Source organism: Rhincodon typus, chromosome 5 (assembly GCF_021869965.1).
Source record: "Rhincodon typus isolate 14 chromosome 5, sRhiTyp1.1, whole genome shotgun sequence".
NCBI lineage: Eukaryota > Metazoa > Chordata > Chondrichthyes > Orectolobiformes > Rhincodontidae > Rhincodon > Rhincodon typus.
The window spans coordinates 81192521-81211871 of NC_063336.1; the positions used below are offsets into that span (position 1 = coordinate 81192521).

At 40.4% G+C, this 19351-nt stretch overlaps 1 protein-coding gene across 2 annotated transcripts in view; it reads right to left on the reverse strand.

Moving 5' to 3' along the window:
* Positions 1-6190: 6190 nt before the first annotated feature.
* Positions 6191-19351, reverse strand: part of prim2 (DNA primase subunit 2) — a 166070-nt gene continuing 152909 nt past the window's right edge. The window contains exons 12-13 of one of the 2 annotated variants that reach the window (XM_048596997.1): positions 15287-15355; positions 6191-8326 (exon numbers count right to left, since the gene is read on the reverse strand). In XM_048596997.1, coding sequence (XP_048452954.1) covers positions 8090-8326; positions 15287-15355 — 306 coding nt within the window. In that variant the 3' untranslated portion in view covers positions 6191-8089. The remainder of the gene's footprint in view (positions 8327-15286; positions 15356-19351) is intronic. The other variant, XM_048596998.1, reaches the window with a different exon arrangement.

The following is a 19351-nucleotide window of genomic DNA, read 5'->3' on the forward strand; positions in this document are numbered from 1 at the left end:
TAGGTCAGACCAGGTAAGGCTGGCAGTTTCCTTCCCTAAAGGGCATTAGTGAATCAGATGGGTTTTTCTGACAATCGACAATAGATTCATAGTCATCATGATTAGACCCTTAATTCTGGATATTTATTGAAATCAAATTCCACCATCTGCCACGGTGGGATTCAAACCCAGGTCCCCAGAACATTACAGAATTCTCTGGATTAACAGTCCAGCGATAATACCACTAGGCCATTGCCTACCCTATTGTTGTTCCTCTTGTGGTATAGTGATAGTGTCCCTACCCCTGAACTGAGAGGCCTAGGTTCGAAGTCCAATCCAATCCAGGGATGTGTAATAACAGCAAGTAGGAGTCAAAAACCCCACAAACCAAAGATGTGCAGGTTAGGTGGTTTGGCTATGCTAAATAGCCCATAGTGTCCATGAATGTGCAGGTTAGGTAGATTGGGGGGCGAGCTGGCTGGATTTGGGTGGGATGCTGTTTGGAAGGTTGGTACAGACTCATTGGGCCAAATGGCCTCTTTCCACACTGTAGGGATTCTATGTGGTACACAAAATGTTTTTGATTTTTTTTCACGAATAATTATAACAATTTACAACTGTTATTTATAGTGCAGAGTATTGAATTCAGACTTGCACATCAAGGACATTGCAATATCGATACATGAAAGCTGTAACTTTCTATTAAGAACACCAAGTTAAATGTAACATTAGTAGCAAAGTGACCATCAGCTGTTTCTTAATGGTACAACATTGTGGTTCCTGAACTACCACTCCCACAAAAGCAAAGCCATCTGAAGAAGAACTGGAAGGCAAATGAAAGTAACATTTCAAAATTGGGAAGATAGACTTGCATTAATACAATAGCCTTTATAACCCTAAATTCCAAATGTACTTTGCAGGCAATGAAGTACTTATTTTGAAGTGTTGTGATGTAGGACAACTGGCCAAAACACAAGAAAAGTCCTCCTACTTTTCCTCCTAATAGTGATCTTGGGATCAGTCACGTCCACCTGTGACAGCTGACAAGGTCTCTGCTTAATATCTCAGCAGAAACCTCCCACAGGACAGCATGGCAAATGTAAGAAATGAAGTCATCTAGACTCGAAACATTAGCTTACTCTCTCTCCATGGATGTTGTGTGACCCACTGTGATCTCCAACATTTGTCGCTTTCACAGCAAATGTAAGCCTGGATTCTGATCGCATCTCTGCAGTGGAACTTAAAGCCACAACCTTCTGACTCATAAGTGAAAGGGTGACATGATCTAAGACCACTTCGTAACATTTTAGTCAAATTGTCAACATTAGAATCAAGTTAGGGGGTCCACCAACTCGAATGCTACAACCAATATGCAGGAACCTCTTATAACGTTCATGCTCTAAATTGCAGAGATGAACAAACTCTTTTGCGTACCCAACCTGTGCTAATCCCAGGGTAAGCAGAGCACTAAGATTTACATTCCATGTGGCAATATGTGGTTACTTTGTAAAGTATTCATCTATAAAATGAGATTCTTTTTAATTATTCGTGAGCCAGCAGACATTGCCCATTCCCAGGTGCCCTTGAAAAGGTACCTTCTATGTATTGTAGGGAGTGAGTTTGAGGATTTTGAACCAATGACGCTAACAGAACAATTACATATTTCCAAATGAGGATGGTGAGTGGCATCGAGCAGAACTTGTAGATGGTGGTATTCCCATGTAGCTACTGCCCTTGTTCTTCTAGATGGAAGTGGACATAGAGTCATAGAGTTGTACAGCATGGAAACAGACCCTTCAATCCAACTTGTCCATGCTGACCCAAAATCCTAAATTAATCTGGTCCCATTTGCCAGCATTTGGCCCATATTTGTCTAAACCCTTCCTATTCATATACCCATCCAGATGCCTTTTAAATGTTGTAATTCTTCAGCCTCCACCACTTCATTTGGCAGCTCATTCCATACACACAAAGATACCCCCCCACCCCAATCCCTTTTAAATCTTTCCCCTCTCACCTTAAACCTATGCCCTCTAGTTTTGGGCATCCCCACCGCAGGGAAAAGACCTTGGCTATTCACACTATCCATGTCCCTCATGATTTTATAAACCTGGGAAGGTGCTGTCTAAGGAGCCTTGGTAAATTTTTGTAGTGATCTTGTAGATGGTAAGCATTGTGTTTTAACGGTGGAGGGATTGAATGTTTGTGGATGTGGTGCCAATCAAGTCGGCTGCTTTATCCTGGCTTATGTCAAGCTTCTTGAGGGTGCTGGAGCTGCACTTATTCCGTCAAGTGGGGAGGATACCATCACATTCACGAGTTGTGCCTTGTAGATGGTGAACTGGCTTTGGGGAGTCAGGAAGTGAGTCACTCAATACATGATTCCGAGCCATTAACCAGTTCTTCAGCAAATGTAATTACATGGCTAGTCCAGTTCTATTTCTGGTCAATCGTAATCCCCAGGATGTTGATAGTGGGGGATTCAGCAAGAATAATGTCTTTGAATATTAAGGGGAAATGGTTAACTCTCTTGTTTGAGCTGGTTGTTTTCTGCCCCTTATGTAGCACAAATGTTACTTGCTTTTTATCAGCTTAAACCTGGATATTGTCCAGATCTTGCTGCATTTGGACATGGACAGCTTCACGAAAAGGAGTACGAATGGTGCTGAACATTGTACAGTGATTGGTGAACATCCCCACTCTGTATCTTATGACGTAGGGAAAGTCATTGATGAACCAGCTGAAGATGGTTGGACCAAGCACAACATTATCCTGAGGAATCTGGGCTCTTGTGGTACTATGGTACTGCTCCTACTTCTGAGCCAGGAGGCTTTTGTTCAGGTCCCATCAGTTTCAGACGTATGTAATAACATCTCTGAACAGGTTGATTAGAAAATATTTAACCTGGGGAATTCCAGCAGCATTTTCTTGCTAAAGTTCTATTAACTCTTAAATAAAGGAAAAATCTGTGAATGCATGAGATCGGAAACAAAAACAGAAATTGCTGGAGAAAGTCAATACATGGGGCAGCATCTGAGGTGAGAAAGCAGAGTTAATGTTTCGAGTCCAGTGACTCTTCATCAGAACTGTAAGTAGTTAAGAAAAACTGGGGTTTATGCTGAAGGTGATGTTTCTTTTGGGGGAGAGGTGGGGTGCTGGAATCCACTCAGCTCCTGTCCCCGTTGGCTTTACAACAATTATCACTTTTCCCTGCGATGAAGAGGCACCAGTGTTTAAATGTTAACTCTATTTTCCTCCCACAGGTGCTGCCAAATGTGGCTGAATTCCTCTCACTATTTCTGTTTTTGATCCAATTAGCTCTTGCTAATTGACTCCTTGACTCTATGACTCCTTAATGCCAACTAAGTGAAAAGTGGACTTGCTGTCAAGGCAATCCTGATTAATATTACCAAAGTTGAAACCCCTATTTCTGAGCCAGTTTTTCCAACCTTGATTTTCCTGATGTGGTGCTGCCGGTGTTGGACTGCAGTGGACAAAGTCAGAAGTCACACCACAAGGGTTACAGCCCAAATGGTTTATTTGAAATCACTAGCTTTCAGAGTGCTGCTCTCTCATCAGGTGAAGTGCCAAAAACTTACGATTTCAAATAAACCTGTTGGACTATACCCTGGTGTCGTGTGACTTCTGACCTTGTTTTTCTTCCCACCTTTCTGTTATTTGCTTACATATCAGCTCCTCTATCTCCCCCAATTGTTGCGAGGCCAGCAAAGCAATCTCATTCTTATTTCTAAGCTGTACCCAAATGTCTCACTTGAAAATCCGTCTACAATGTCCTCCTTTGTTACTGCAGTGATGGTTTCCCTTATCAACAAGGCAATGCCTCCATCTCTCTTACATTCCTCCCTCATTTCATCTCGAATGTTGAGCTACCAGTCCTGTCCTTCCTTCAACCATGTCTCAGTGATTGCAACAATATTATATTCCCATGTGCTGATCAATGCTGTAAGTTCATCTGCCCTACTAGTGAAATTCCTTGCATCAAAATAGATACAATTTAGCTTTCCTAACCTCCCATGTGCTTATCATGTCCATGTCTTCTCCACCTACTGGACTGTCCTAGCATTCCTTCTATATCTGATTGGCCTTACTCCCAACTTTACATCTGCTCAGTGCCCCATCCCCTTGCCAAATCAGTTTAAAGCTCCCCAACAGCACAAGCAAAGCTCCCAGCAAGGACACTGGACCCATTCTGTTTCAGATGCATCTGTCCAGGTACCACCTGTTCCAGTGATCCAAAAATCTAAAGCCCTCCCTCCTATATCATCTTTTTAGCCACACGTTCGTCTGACCAACGTTTCTATTTCTATAGTCTGTAGTGTGTGGCACTGGAAGTAATTCAGAGATTACAAATTTAGTAGTATTCCTTTTTAATCTACTACCCAACTGTCTCAATTCCCAGTGCAGGACCTTCTTTCTTTTTTTTATTCACGTTATTAATACTGACATGTACCACGACTGCAGGTTGTTCACGCTGCCCCTTCCGAATGCCCTGCAGGTGCTTCGAGACATCCCTGACCCTGGCACCAAGGATGTAACACACCATTAAAATCTTGTTTGCTGTCACAGAACTACTTGTCAGTTCCTCTTACAATCAAGTCTCCCAGTCTTTTTCCTTCCTTGTTGTGCAGCTTAGCCAACTGTGGTACCACAAACTTAGATGTTGCTGTTTTCTTGAAATCACGTGGAATGAACTGAAATGGCTGAAGTTTAGCATCTATGATACTGGGGACTTCTGAAGGATATCAAGATGGATCACTCACTCAACACCTCTGGCTTATCTTTTGCACTGGTGTGCTGTGCTCCACCATTATTGAGGATGGAGATGTCTGTGGAGTCGCCTTCCTTGGTGAGTTGATGAATTGTCCACAACCGTTCACAACTGGATGTAGTAAGACTGCAGACCTTAGTTCTGATCTATTGTTTGTGGAATCGCTCAGTTCTGTCTAGCATTTGCTGTTCAGTCCAATTTTGGAGTTTCTCCAGGCTGACCTCACTTTTAGGACTGCTTGGTGCAACTCCTGGCATGCCCTCTTGCACTAGGGTTGATCCTCTGGCTTGTTAGTAATGGTAGAGTGAGGGATATGCTGGACCATGAGGTTATAAATTGTGCTTGTATACAATTATGCCCTAATGGCTTACAGAGCCTCATGAAGGCTCAATCTTGAGTTACTAGATCTGTTCGATCCCATTTAACAGGGTGATAGAGCCACATAAAACAATGGAAGACAACATTCCCTCTAAGACGTGTGGTTTTGCAGCTGCTGAGAAGCTCTGTCCACGATCGTCAGGCCAAAGAATAATTTCCACTTCCAGAAGAACTTCCACATATGGAGGTCTTTGCCAAGACCAAAAAGAATAACTGGGAACATTGATATTGAGTACACTCAATGCAAATAGGGGATTTAATCTTCAAGGACTGTGCAGTGGTCACTCTTACCGATACTGACATGGACAGGTGCAGCTGTGTAAGGCAGACCGAGGACGATGTCAAGTATCTTTTTACCTGTTGTTGGTTCCCTTACCAATTGCTGCAGACAAAGTCAAGAGGTAACGTCCTTTAGGGCCTGCTCAACACAATTAGTTGCAGTGCTGCCGAGCCATTCAGTGACAGATTTGACTTCCCCATCCAAATATGTTGAGTGCCTTTGCTACCTTCAGTGCTTCCTCCAAGTAATGCTCAACATGAAGTATTATTTCATCAGCTGAGGGGTGGGTGGTATATGACAATCAGTAGATTTCCTTGTCCATATTTGACCAGACGCTAGGAGACTACATGGGGTCCAGAGATTGTACAACTAAAGAATAATTTACATTAAACATCTGCATCTTCCATTGCTTCGTAAGAAAATTTATATCGATTTTAAAATATTACATTCATGTACATAGTGGTTTGCATTTATCTCAAAGTGCTAGAAATGTAATCTGAAACTGTAAACACACCCAGAGATGCTCTTCGGAGGGTCAGTGTGGACTCAAAGGGCCGAATGGTCTGCTTCCACACTGTAGGGATTCTATGAAAATCTATGAAATCTGTATATACTAACTCCATACAACATAAACGTTCCATTGTAACTCAAAATAAATTTAGGAAAAAACTGGCATTCATTTGAAAATATATTTATTATGCTTTTACATGAACAGCTTTTGAGCATAATTTTACAAAATTCTTAAAAATTAATGAAACCAAGAGATTCGTAGTATGTATAAAAATAATTTTAACTCTGTTTTTGAGGCTTTGATGTTTCAGAGTTCTATTGCTAGTGTGGTATCATGCTAAAAGAGCAAGGAGAAAAAATTGAGACAAGAAACTCAACGTGCGAATGTTGTACACACAGTCACAAGTAGTGTTACATCAGACATTGGCGCAGGGAGGAAAAAGCACAGTTTCTAGCAAAATATCATTTTATAGAAGGGAAAATCATGAAACTCTCCAAGAGGAACATTAGATGTGAGGAAAAGCCGGGTCTGAAAACAGGCTCACACTAGCTGTTCTTCATGGATTACACAGTAAATGAGTTTTCTCAAGGGTCCAAAATAAATTGTATGTTTGTTTATTGCAAGCCAGTTTTAAACAAACTGGAGTATTCACAACTTTTATTGGCTACATTAAGGTTCACAGCATTTGATTCTTGAAGCTATCATGCAGCGTCCTCTGGAATTTTTCTTTCAGTGCTGATCTAAGAATGCATTGACAGTTCCCTCCCACATAGATGGGGAGAGCTGCAACAGTTTAGGACACCATCAATATTAAACTCTCTACTACAACATTTAACTCAATTTCACTTTTCAGTAGATGACCCAAGTGTATTCCTGGGCTTCCAGCAATGAGTTAATACAATTTGCCTATTTCTGATATTCATGGTTACCATAGCGTGGTCTTCAGAAGTGGCACATGAGGAGTCTTGCCAAAACTCAAAGTCAAGGTCATTGCAGTACTTTTAGACTATGCTGATATTGTGCTTCACTTAGTCAATGGAGAGCATATATCAGATAATCAGCAGACACCTTTTATTAGAAATATCCATTCACAAAATAAATTATAGGAGTCATTCTATGATCAATACATCTGCAAAAAAAAACCATTTGTTTCCACCAAACATGCAAGCAATCAGCACAATACTGATTCTGCTCCTCAGGACCAATATTAAACTCAGGAGCAGAATGAAACAGATAGCAACAGATTCTTAATTGCGTGCTTTCTCATACCAAAGGTTGGCGTGAATCCATTAGCTACAAACTGAGAGTACCTCACTCAACTTGACTTTTGCGCTTTGAAATTATGCTTCTAATTGTAAAAATACATTGGTTTAAGTTTGGAAGAAAAATAAGGTCCTCTAGAAACTTGTTTTTCCGCTAATTTATTATCAATATTCAAAGCTGAACACACAAAGCGAATATTAAAATTGAAATAATATCATCTGCTGCCAACCAGCACGTATGGTACACAACGTTATACAATATACATTCACTTCATCTGATGGGCAAAAAGAACAGATCACATAAGAATGCAACAGAGCCTATATTATTAGCTAATGATGGTGAAGCCATCACAACACAATTGCATTGTGATGATGTAGATTAGTGGAGAAGATGGAGACTGATTGGTATTGCATAGTCGGTAGCATCTGACCAAAGTATTCACTAAATTTCAGCGGGCTGGGCTTGAAAATTTCTTTTCTTATATTAAACTTTGTAATAGTATCCTAAAGTGGCAAAGTATTAAGACACTGCACTAACATATTTTACACCTCTTCGTAAATGTAAAACTAAGGTGGAATCAATATAAAACACTATATCTTGCATTACTTTAAGTGTTCCCAATTCATTCCTAGTCTGCCGGCACAATATGTACAAGCCACAATAACTATAACAATAACAATACACAATTTTGTGGGTTTTTGTTGGTGATAATATTCCAAACAAGTTCACATATTTGTTTTCAGGCTGTTCTAGAAAGCATCCAAATTTTCTGAAATTTACTTCTCTTGAAGGGGAGAAATAAACGGAAGACAATAATATGGAAGAATCATTTTAGGAAATGCAAAAACCCACAACGCATATCATTGGATACCAAAGTCATCAATAATCACTAGATGTATCCTTCACTGAGAAGCTCTTCCAAACCATCCATGTCAGCCGACGACACCTGGCTCGTGGGTTTAGAGATAGAGGTACTCATGCCTCTTGTAGCCTGGCTGCCTTGGCTCCACTGAGAATTGTCTGGCTGGCTGGGCTCCCTCTTGATATCTCGGCTGCTATTCAGGAGCTTCTGACTCTCAATGAAATACTGATTTGGATGAGTTAGGGAAAATCCAACTTCGTCAATCTAAAAGGCACAGTAAAACAAACTAATGAAATTTGGCGGCTTTAAATTGTACATCATCACTTGCAGCATAAATTTCAAAATGAAAACACTTATCCTACATGCCAAGTCATTAAACAGGTCAAGAACAATAGAAGGTTAGTATTTCCAGAACGTGCATTATGAAAACCAAATTTTAAAACGTTGCTTAAAAAGAACTCAATGAGGAAATCGTAATGAGTAGTTAGATTAACCATTTTCAAAAGAAAACTGAAAATGATGGCACATTAGTTCAAATTATTCTGAAATGAAGCAAAATAAGTTTTGCCAAATAATTACAGACAATGCTTTTAACAAGCTAATAAATTCTTTCAGCCTCATTTACTCTGCATAAGATGTGAAAAGCATCAACTTATAGGCACTGGACTTGTAGGATGACAGCGTATTCAAATGAGATTTCAATTCAAACTCGAATAGATCAATTTGCATCAAGCTGTTACAGCAGCAGTATATGACCTCAATATTCTAATCAATCCCCTAAAACAAAGTTCAATTACACTGGGAAAATGTAAGCTGATATGTAAGGAGTCAAAGCTAAAACTACAACTTCCAACTAAAAGACAACAATTTGCGTTTATATAACCGTGTCCATCAATTTAAGATGTCTCAAAGTGCTTAGACAAAAGTAATTGCTGTATTGGAGATGCTGCCGTGCTGGCAAATGTGGCAGTGTAATATACTGAGATGTGGCCACTGTTGCATGCAAACAGATCCCTGGAGCCACAGGGGTGATACACCAAAGGGTGCAATGGTCCTGCCTATTAGAAACAATACTTTTCCCTTGCAGCCCAGTGAAGATTCAGAAGCTTCCCCATGTTCAAGGCTCAAACAGGTAGTCATGAAGGAATCTCCGTGAAAAATCTGAAAATTGCCTGCGTACAATGAAAATTAACTTCACTACATTGAGGATGACTTGGCAACCTCCCTTGATCTTTCTTCAGCATCAAGATTGATGAGAACAATGAAGTAATCCAGAAATGACTTATTGAGAACCATCACCTCAAGGACAAGTCAGCATAATCAAAGTACAAAACATCTGCTGAACACAAGTTGAGAAAAATACAAGATGTTTGGCTGAATCAAAAAGCAGATGAATTTCTGTCATATGCAGACCACAAAGACTGGAAAAGATTCCATAATACTTTGAAATCTGTCTACATGGGCCTCAGTCCACTACTACTTCATCAAACCTTGGTAACAAAGACAGGACAACGCTGCTGACAGAAATAGCTTAAGCTCTAGAAAGAAGTATAAAGCTCTTATCAAGTCCTCAATTGGTCTTTGTCCATCAATAAAGAAGCAAACAAAAAACTGCCACAGTACTGTATGCTATCAAGTGCTCTTTTGATAATTGGCCTGTGCTGTTAGAAACACAAATGCAATTAAACCTGTGTTTAATAGCAAAGCTCTAGGAACTGACACTATCCCAGCTAAGGTCTACGAGGCTGGAGGGTGAGTGCCTGGTTAAGACGTTCACTGAACTTTCTCAGCCCCTGTAGGAGCAAGAAACCAACCTGCACAAATACAAAGATGCTTCCATTAGCCACTACTACAAGTGGAAAGGAATGCACTAATTTTATGACACTCTGAGGAATCTTACTTCTCTCCATTGCTGTCAAAATCTTCACCAGAATCCTTCCAAACTACTTTGTGCAATATTTCAATCAGCATCTGCTGCCAGAGTCAATGCTGTTTCAAAAATGTTTCAGGAATCAGTAATGTGACGTTTCGAGTTAGACAGATCCAGAAGAAATTACAAGAACGGGACATGAATTTCTTAACACACGTGCTAAAATGGCACAATCAGCCACAAGAGTCTTTGGAAGCTAATGAAGAAATTCAACTGTCCTAAATAATTCAATGCAATGGTTTGACAGTTCAACAATTACATCCTTGTCATGTACTGGACAACGACAAGTTTCCTAATCCATTGTTAGTCACAAATTTGATTAAACACAAATTGCGTGTTCACAGCAAATTTCTTCAGCATGTTTTTCTATGCTCTCTGATGCCTTCCCTGATAGTGATCTGGCATTGCAATTACATATCGTACGGTCAGGAAGCTGCTAAATCCAAGGTGACTCCAGACAAAGATCAAAGTCTCCAAGGACATATTCTACAACTACCTGCTAGCCGATGACTGTGCACCAACCGCCAGTTCAGAGCTGGAATTGCAGCATAGCATGACTTGTTCTGCAATGCATATAACAACTTTAACTCTCAGTTCAGCACAAAAAAAAACTGAAGCAATGTATCAGGTTGCTTCAGGGAAGTCTCAAGTCCAAGGTTTCAATCCATGACAGAATCTGTCATCAATGGATAAATTCACTTGTACTGTCAGCACACTGAGACATATACAAGAATCATCAAAGCAAATCAAGTGTAGCCTTCGGCAGATTTCAAAAGCAAACCTGGGGATGAAGGCAAATAGGTCTGCCTAATGAACAAAGTTTATGTTGCATAGTCCTGCACACTGCAGGCGAGGCTTATACTATGTACTAGGGTCTTGACAAGGAGCACAACCACTTCCGCTCGAGGTGACTCTAATCCGAAGATTAGATGGCTGGACAAAACACCAGACACTGAGATGATCAACCAGGTTAGCATACTGTGGTTATCTTCACACCAAAGGAGAAGCAAGAGCGCAGCCAACATACAGTCATAAAGGTAGAGTTATACAGCATGGAAACAGACCCTTCGGTCCAACTTGTCCATGCCGACCAGATATCCTAAATTCATCTCATTCCATTTGCCAGCATTTGGCCCATATGCCTCTAAACCCCTCCTGTTCACGTACCCATCCAGATGCCTTTTAAATGTTGTAATTGTACCAGCCTCCACACTTTCTCTGGCAGCTCATTCTATACTCGCAGATCCTCTGCGTGAAAAGGCTGTCCCTGAGGACCCCTTCAAATCTTTCCCCTCTCACCTTAAACCTAAGCTCTCTATTTTTGTACTCCCCAACCCTGGGAAAAGATTAGTCATTGAATACTGGAGAGCTTACACTAGTCACCATAGCTAAAGATGAAGTGCAAAGCAATTGTTTGACATATAGTCAAGTTCTCACAAGCAATGTGTGAAAGAATGGTACAAGCAGATTCAAGTGACTTTCAAAGGGAAATAATTTATAGTTGAAAAACCTGCAGAGCAGGAGAGTGAGATTGATTGGATTCTCTTGTAAAAAGCAGGCACAACTATGCTGGAATGAATGGCCACCTTTTGTGTTGTGAGACACTAAATATCCCAGCTCAAATAATACAGAATTATCATCAATTTCTTCATAAATGAATATTAGGTTAAAGTAGTATAGTTAAATAAACAAAAGCCTCCAATGATCAAAACTTGAAAAGGTCACTATGTTCCAGAGGTGCTGACCCACTGCCTGACCATTAAAACAGCACATGAAACATTCCTAGCTAAAGTCTCCATAACAAAATAAAAAAAATCCAAATGTATTATTTCAGAAATTTTACTTAACAGTTGAAACAGAAGCCAATTCTGACAAGAATGACATTTTTAATTATGTTGTGCCTTTTGCCAAAACATCCCTCAAAAATCTTTAAATTTCTGTCACAAAGAATTCTTAGTTTTGTTATTATTGTTGCTGTTGCTGTACAAAGAAACGAAGGGAGGAACACACCAGGAAGCCTAGGACCACCAGCAGCCTCCAGCTGATGCTAAACAATGTCCACATGAACAGGAGCAAATTACTGCAGATGCTGGAATCTGTACTGAAAACAACAAATGCTGGAGATCATAGTGGGTCAGGCAGCATCCATAGAGAGAGAGAGAGCAAGCTAATGTTTTGAGTCTAGATGACTCTTCTGATGCTGATAGAGTGATCTAGACTTGAAACATTAGCTTCCTCTCTCTCCATGGATGCTGCCTGACCTGCTGTGATCTCCAGTATTTGTTGTTTTTAGTCCATATGAAGCGGTTGCAGTTGAGGATCCCTTCATGATGCACAGGAGGTTCAGATTTTATTGCCCTCAATGCTATTTCCTGAAGATCAATGAGATGTAGTGATACGGCAGAAGTGCAGATGAGGATGTCCTGGAACACTGTTCTGCTGAAACAGGACCTGCTACCTGAAGGAGTGGATCTTTTCCAAGGGGCCAACAAGGTGACAGCTGTGCTGAACTTCTATGCAACATGATACCTGCAAGGGCACCTATGAGGGATTGCCCACCCACAAATGTATTATGGCCAACACTGATGCAATTGTGCCAGATTGCACTGGTTTATTTTGATTCCCTGTAATGGGATCTGTGCTGCAGTAGGCAGTAGGCTTCGCCAATATAGTTGACTCTCTAGGTGCAGGGCGCTATATACTGTTCACATCATGCTGAGAGGTCTATACACAGCTGACTTAATCTACAGAAAAATGTTCCATTTCATCAATGTGCAGTTATCTGTGATCAGCAGTGACACAGTTTAGAATTCCACATAGGAACCATGGGAGCCACCATGATGCCTACACCCTTGAGAACTTCCTTCTTCCTGCTAGGTTTGAGCGGCCAGATGTATGTGATGGACCAATAGTGGACATTACAGGAAAAGCAGCAGTGACATAGCTACATCCTACCTTATTACCCTGTCTGCAGACAAGTAAGCTGTGTAGTTTGGTTCTTAAACAGTGAAAGATGTAGAAAAGTTCAGGGAAGTATTAGCTGTGCTACCTATGTGCCCTGAGAAACACAGGTTTGTGGTTGATCAGGTGCAGGGTTGAGGTTCAAAGATGATGCCACTGCCATGATCCTGAGAAATCTTGGCAGTGGTAAAAACATCTGCCAATGATGAACGGGAGAATTAGATGTGTGGCACGGCACAGGATTAATGAGGCAGGTTTGGGACAATTGCATGATGAAACTTGATCAGCCTCGGACAGAAACCCTCCATGAAACTCAACAAAAATGACACAGCCAATTTCTGGTGAAATTCAACCCATGAAAACAAATTGCAAGAGCTTCTATCACTACTGAAAAAGGAAAGCATTAACAAAATAAGCATTGGTTCTACAAAAGGAGTGTCAGGGAAGTTAGTAACGGGAAAAAAAGAAATTACTATTAGTCTTCATTATAGAGAATATAAGTAACATTCCAGTATTCTGGTTTCCCTGCTATAGGAAAGATGTTGTGAAACTTGAAAGGGTTCAGGAAAGATTTACAAGAATGTTTCCAGGAGGCTTTGAGCTATACGGAGAGGCTGAATAGACTGGAGCTTCAGAGACTGAGGCGTGACCTGACAGAGGTTTAAAAAGTCATGAGGGGCAAGGATAGGATAAATAGACAAGGTCTTTTCCCCAGGGTGGGGGAGTCCAAAACTAGAAGACACAGGCTTGAGTGAGAGGAGAAAGATTTAAAAGGGACCTAAGGGGCAACTTTTTCATACAGAGGGTGGGGCATGTATGGAATGAGCTGCTACAGGAAGTGGTGGAGGCTGGTACAATTACAACATTTAAAAGGCATCTAGATGGGTATATGAATAAGGAGGGTTTAGAGGGATATGGCCAAATGCTGACAACTGGGGGTTAGATTTATTTAGGATATCTTGTTGGTATGGATGAGTAGGACCAAAAGAGTCTGTTTCCATGCTGTATATCTCTATGACTCTAAATAACTGTAAATCAGGAAACAGAAGAAAGGGAGGAACTCAAGAAAATCACATTCAACAGGAAAATGGTGCTGAGAAAATTGTCAGGCCTGCAGCTGAGAACATTAATGTTGTTTTGTTACTTTACAATACTTTGGTATGCTGCTTTACCTCACAGTAAAGAACAATTCTGCATGGTTCCTAGGGAAAAAAATCTCAATGATATGCGAGTAGTGTTGAAAAGAAATACATGCTGTTGAAGCATTTTGGCTTACACTTATCAGGAGAGGTACAAGAATGCCAAATTTCAAAAGGAACAATAAAACTTATACTCCATGAGTAAAAGATGTTAATTGGTTGCCAAATCAACACAGATTGGTCAAGGTATTTCCTCCAATGTGGCTCTCTTACAGTTTCCAGATACATTCATTCAAATGTAGGAACTTGTCCTCTACAAGAGAAAGGAACGTATCCAGACATTCAGCTCCTGTTGAATTTAAAAAAAACATGACTACACTATAACCAGAATCAACCTGCCAACCAATCAGCACCCTCTTCTGAGACACTAAAATTTGTAACTTTCTTTGAAATTTGGTGTTCTTGCATCAGGCCTGATGACTGAAAGATGAAAATCTCCAACACCGTTTTTAGTCAGCAATGCTCACGTTTCGTATCAGCAAAAGACAATAAAACATTTGAACAAATTACACACAGATGGACTACATGCACAATCCTTACATGGCAAAGTGTCAATTCACCTACTCAAGCAGCACTTCTACTGCCCACAAGTTTTGATTCACAATCAATTTTCAATCATATCTTGTTTCCCCTGACAATACTTCGCACGATTCTATGTGTGTTCTGCGGATTCTATTGAAGAATGATGTGGGAGATAATCTTCCTTAGAATGTCCAACAAACATTTACCATTTTGATACATGGTCTCGCAAAATTTAATTATTTAGATTTTATTGTCTTTACCTAACATAACATTTAATCTCATCTGACAGTAAGTGGCATAAATAATTGCAGTTTTAATTCCTTGAAAGGGAAATATAGGCCTAATTAACGTATCATGACTTTTAAGTGTTCAATTTCTTACTTGCCACACCCCCCAAAAAAATGCCCAAAATATAAAGCATTGCTGCAAAATACTAAACATAAGGAATCACGTCTCGGTAATAAGACCGTAAAACTTAACAAATCACGACAGCTAATAATGGTTGCAATTATTCTTCTGAGATGGCAACTTTCATATACCAGTTCCAGTCACTTCCCAAGGCTGACAAAGCCACTCTCATTACTGTGCAGTGCAAATTAAATGTGTCCTTACATTGTGGGTTAGCTCAAAGTATTTCTGACAGGCCAGCTGGTAATGCATCCCCTTGACTAAATCCAGAATCTGTAATGGGAGAAAAAGAAAGAGACTTGTTGAGAAATCTCACTCATCCAATTTCTAAATTAATAGATAGCAATAATAGATATTTAAAATCTCCAGTGTCACTGTGTCTAGAACAATCACAACTAGTAAGACAAAACATACAGGTCCATTGGTCCAATAATGCAACAATCAGAAAGCATTTGATGAAGTGCCACATAAGAGATTAATTTGCAAGATTAAGTGTATTGGTGGAAGCATATTGAAATGGACAGGAAACTGGATGGCAGAAAGGAAACAAAGAGTAGGAATTAATCGGTCCTTTTCAAATTGGCAGGCAGTAACTAGTGGGGTGCCACAGTGATCGGTGCTGGGACCCCATAATATATATGTTAATGATTTGGATGAGGGAACAAAATGTAACATCTCCAAGTTTGCAGATGATATCAAGTTGGGTGGGAGGGTGTACTGTGACAAGGATGCAGAGATCCTTCAGCATGATCTCGACAGGTTGGGGGAGAGTGAGCAAATCAATGGCAGATGCAGTATAATTTGAATAAGTGTGAGGTTATTCACTTTGGATGCAAAAACAAAAAGGCAGATTACTATCTAAATGGCTGCAAATTGGGAGAGGGGAATGTACAGTGGGACCTGGGCGTCCTTGTGCAGCAGTTGTTGAAGGTAAGCATGCAGGTGCAGCAGGCGGTAAAGAAGACAAATGATATGTTGGCCTTCATTGCAAGAGGTGTTGAGTATAGGAGCAGGGATGTGTTGTTGCAGTTGTACAGGGCCTTGGTGAGAACGCACCTGGAAAACTGTGTGCAATTTTGGTATCCTTTTCTGAGGAAAGATGCTGTTGCTCTCGAGGGAGTGCAACGAAGGTTTACCGGGCTGATTCTGGGGATGGGGAGTCTGATGAATGAGGAAAGATTGACGAGATTGGGATTGTTTTCGTTAGAGCTCAGACAAATGAAGGAAGATCTCGGAGACTTATAAAATTCTAATAGGACTGGACAGGGTAGATGCAGGGAGCATGCTCCCGATGGTGGCTGCGTCCAGAACCAGGGGTCAAAGTATGAGGATTCAGGGTAGACGATTTAGGACAGAGATGAGGAGACATTTCTTCACCCAAAGAGTGGTGAGCCTGTGAAATTCATTACCACAAGAAGCAGTTGATGCCAAAACACTGAATGTATTCAAGACGCAATTAGGTATAGCACTTGGGGCGAATGGGATCAAAGGTAATGGGCAGAAAGCAGGCTTAGGCTATTGAGATGGACCATCAGCCATGATCATGAGAATGGCGGAGCAGACTCGAAGGGCCGAATGGCCTCCTCCTGCTCCTATCTTCCATGTTTCTATGTTTAAACTTCTTCTGACACATTCTTCCTTGTAACTGAAATCCAACTACAACGAGCAGCATTTAATCTAGTGGAGATGGCAGATAAATGGAATATCATGCGAGATTTCTGCTATTCCTATGACTTTAATAACTACACCTTCACAAAAGCTAAGTAGGACAAGGGAATGAATGGCCCCAGTCTGAGCAGCTATTACCAGTGTCACTGCAGGAATTGTTATGCATTCTGATGCCTAATTCGAGCTAAATTTAATCTATTTGCCTTTGTATAAACTGCCATTCTTATTGATTTTCTGTAGTACCTGCTGGGGTCTGTAAAGCTTTTCCTTTATTATGCTACATAAACAGAATTTTCACTCACTCTGCACCAATTACATCTGCTCCAAATTGGCAAAGTGAGAAGATAACCATCCAAGTTCAAAATTCTGAACATTTTATGTCTGTTATTTGTGACGGTTGCACACTCAAATGCAAGCAGTCTTTGAATTTCAAACTCCCTGGTAGTTGTCGCTGAATATCAGTGTATAGGTATTGACAGGTGTCTCGGACAATGTCACTTAGCAGAAGATCACAGTAATGACATTGTTAAAGCTAGGCAAAATCTCATCCTTTTGATTTCAACGTTATTGTGAGCCCCTCCAACAGGTGTCCTTAAAATAATGGAAAGGTTTTAATCTAACATCAGTCAATACAGACACCCACATCTGTCAAATTCTTTAAACATCTGACCTGTATGTTCTCTCCTTCTTCTGCGAGGTAGCAACCAAGTAAAATCCATCATAAGATAGTATGTCAAACGCCCACGAGAGCAATAAAACCTGCCATTGTTTTGTATTTAATAAATTGAAGGTAAAATAAAATATATTCCACACCTCTCTGTGTTCCATGTTATGTTAATGCCCTGAAGACAGTTCTTGGGCTGTGGCTTGTGCTGTTAAATTAAAACACAAACACTGAATTGCCATCAACACCTCTGGATTTCAAATGCAGGGAGGCATAAATGTCAACAGTCATTTCAAGACTCGTTCATTTTATACAGAAGGGCTGTGTTATAAACAAAAGTTTGAAACATTCCTTACTGAAGGAAGAGCAAGAGAATTTGCATGATTCTAATACATCTTGCCTAGAAGGTGGGTGCTCACTCAAAATAGAACTGAGTAGTCAGCGTATTCAGAGTGCAACCCATTCTGTACCTGGTTCTTCCTCTTGTATGTAAATTCTGTCTGAAGAAAATGTCTTTTTTCCTCAAGCATTTTTTGGGTGCCCTTTTGGAAAAAGTCTTGGAAATTCCCGTTGCTAACTGTGGTCTACTTGAACACGGGTACTCTGATTGCAGAACTGAGATAATGAGGCAAAATCAAATGAGTCAACCTTCAGATGAGAGGTTCCACCAATGCCTTTCTGCTATCATAGCTGGATGTACAAGATTCCACGGCCACTACCAGAAAGAACAGGTGAGTTCCTGCTGCTGTCCTGCCCAATATATATCTCAGATCCATTATCATTAAAACAATGGTGATTGTCACATTACTGGAAGCAATGTTGTTCTACTCCACTTGGAATTTATACTGTCCAGTCTGTTATGGTGAGTAGTGTCATTTCCGGTTTTGTTTTGTATGGGTTTGTATACAGGGTCCAATCTATATGTTTGTTGATTGCATTATAGGTTGAGAACCATGTCTCTAGGAATTCCCATGTGTGTCTATGTTTGGCTTGGGATACCACAGGTACGTTGTCCCAGTTAAACTGATGGCCTTAGTATCAGTACACTCAGACAATGAAGGGAAGTTCATCGTGTTGTTTTGCTGCTAGCTGATGTTCATGTATTCTGATGGCTAGTTTCCTTCCTGTCTGTCCGATGCAATGTTTGTGGCAGTCGTTGCATGGTATTTTGTAAACTACATTAGTTCTGCATGTTGTGGGAATGGGATCTTTAATCCTTGTGAGTGTTTGTCGTAAAGTGGTTGCGGTCTTCGGAGTCTCGTTGTCAGTTCTGATATGTTCTTGTACAGCGAGGTATAGCATCTAAATCAGGATGCATAGGCCAGGAATATGTTAGATGTAAATCGTGGAAGACAGGTGGGATTAGCGCAGAAAGGTAAAAGATAGAAAAGAAAGATTTAAAAATAATCTCCAATTCTAATTTTCTTCTAACTTTTCTGAAGGGATGAAACTCCACACTTAAAATTAATGGCCTCCATGGCACTGACAAATGGTCACATCACAGCAACTAAAAATTTATTCTGGAGTGCCCCAGTCCTAATTTTGACAGTATTTTTCTGAATTCAGAAGGATCACAGGTTTGAAGGGGGGAGGGGGAGGGGGTTGAAAAAGCAAATAGGAGAACCAAAGAGAGATTATGAAAGAAGGGTAGCAGTGAACATTAAAGGAAATCCCACAGCCTTCTAAGTAAATGGAAAAAGAGTGGCAAACGAAGATTAGTGCTATTTAGGGACCAAAAAGTGGATTTTCACATGGAAGCAACAGGCATGGCTGAGGTGACAACTTAACATTTTGCATCTGTCTTTAATTATAAGGCAGCTGTTACCCAGGCCAAGGTGACAGATCAGAGGTTCAGTCACTAGAAGTGCTTAAAATTCATAAAGGAGGTGGTATTGGACAATACTTAAAAGTTGATAATTCACCATGACCTGATGAGT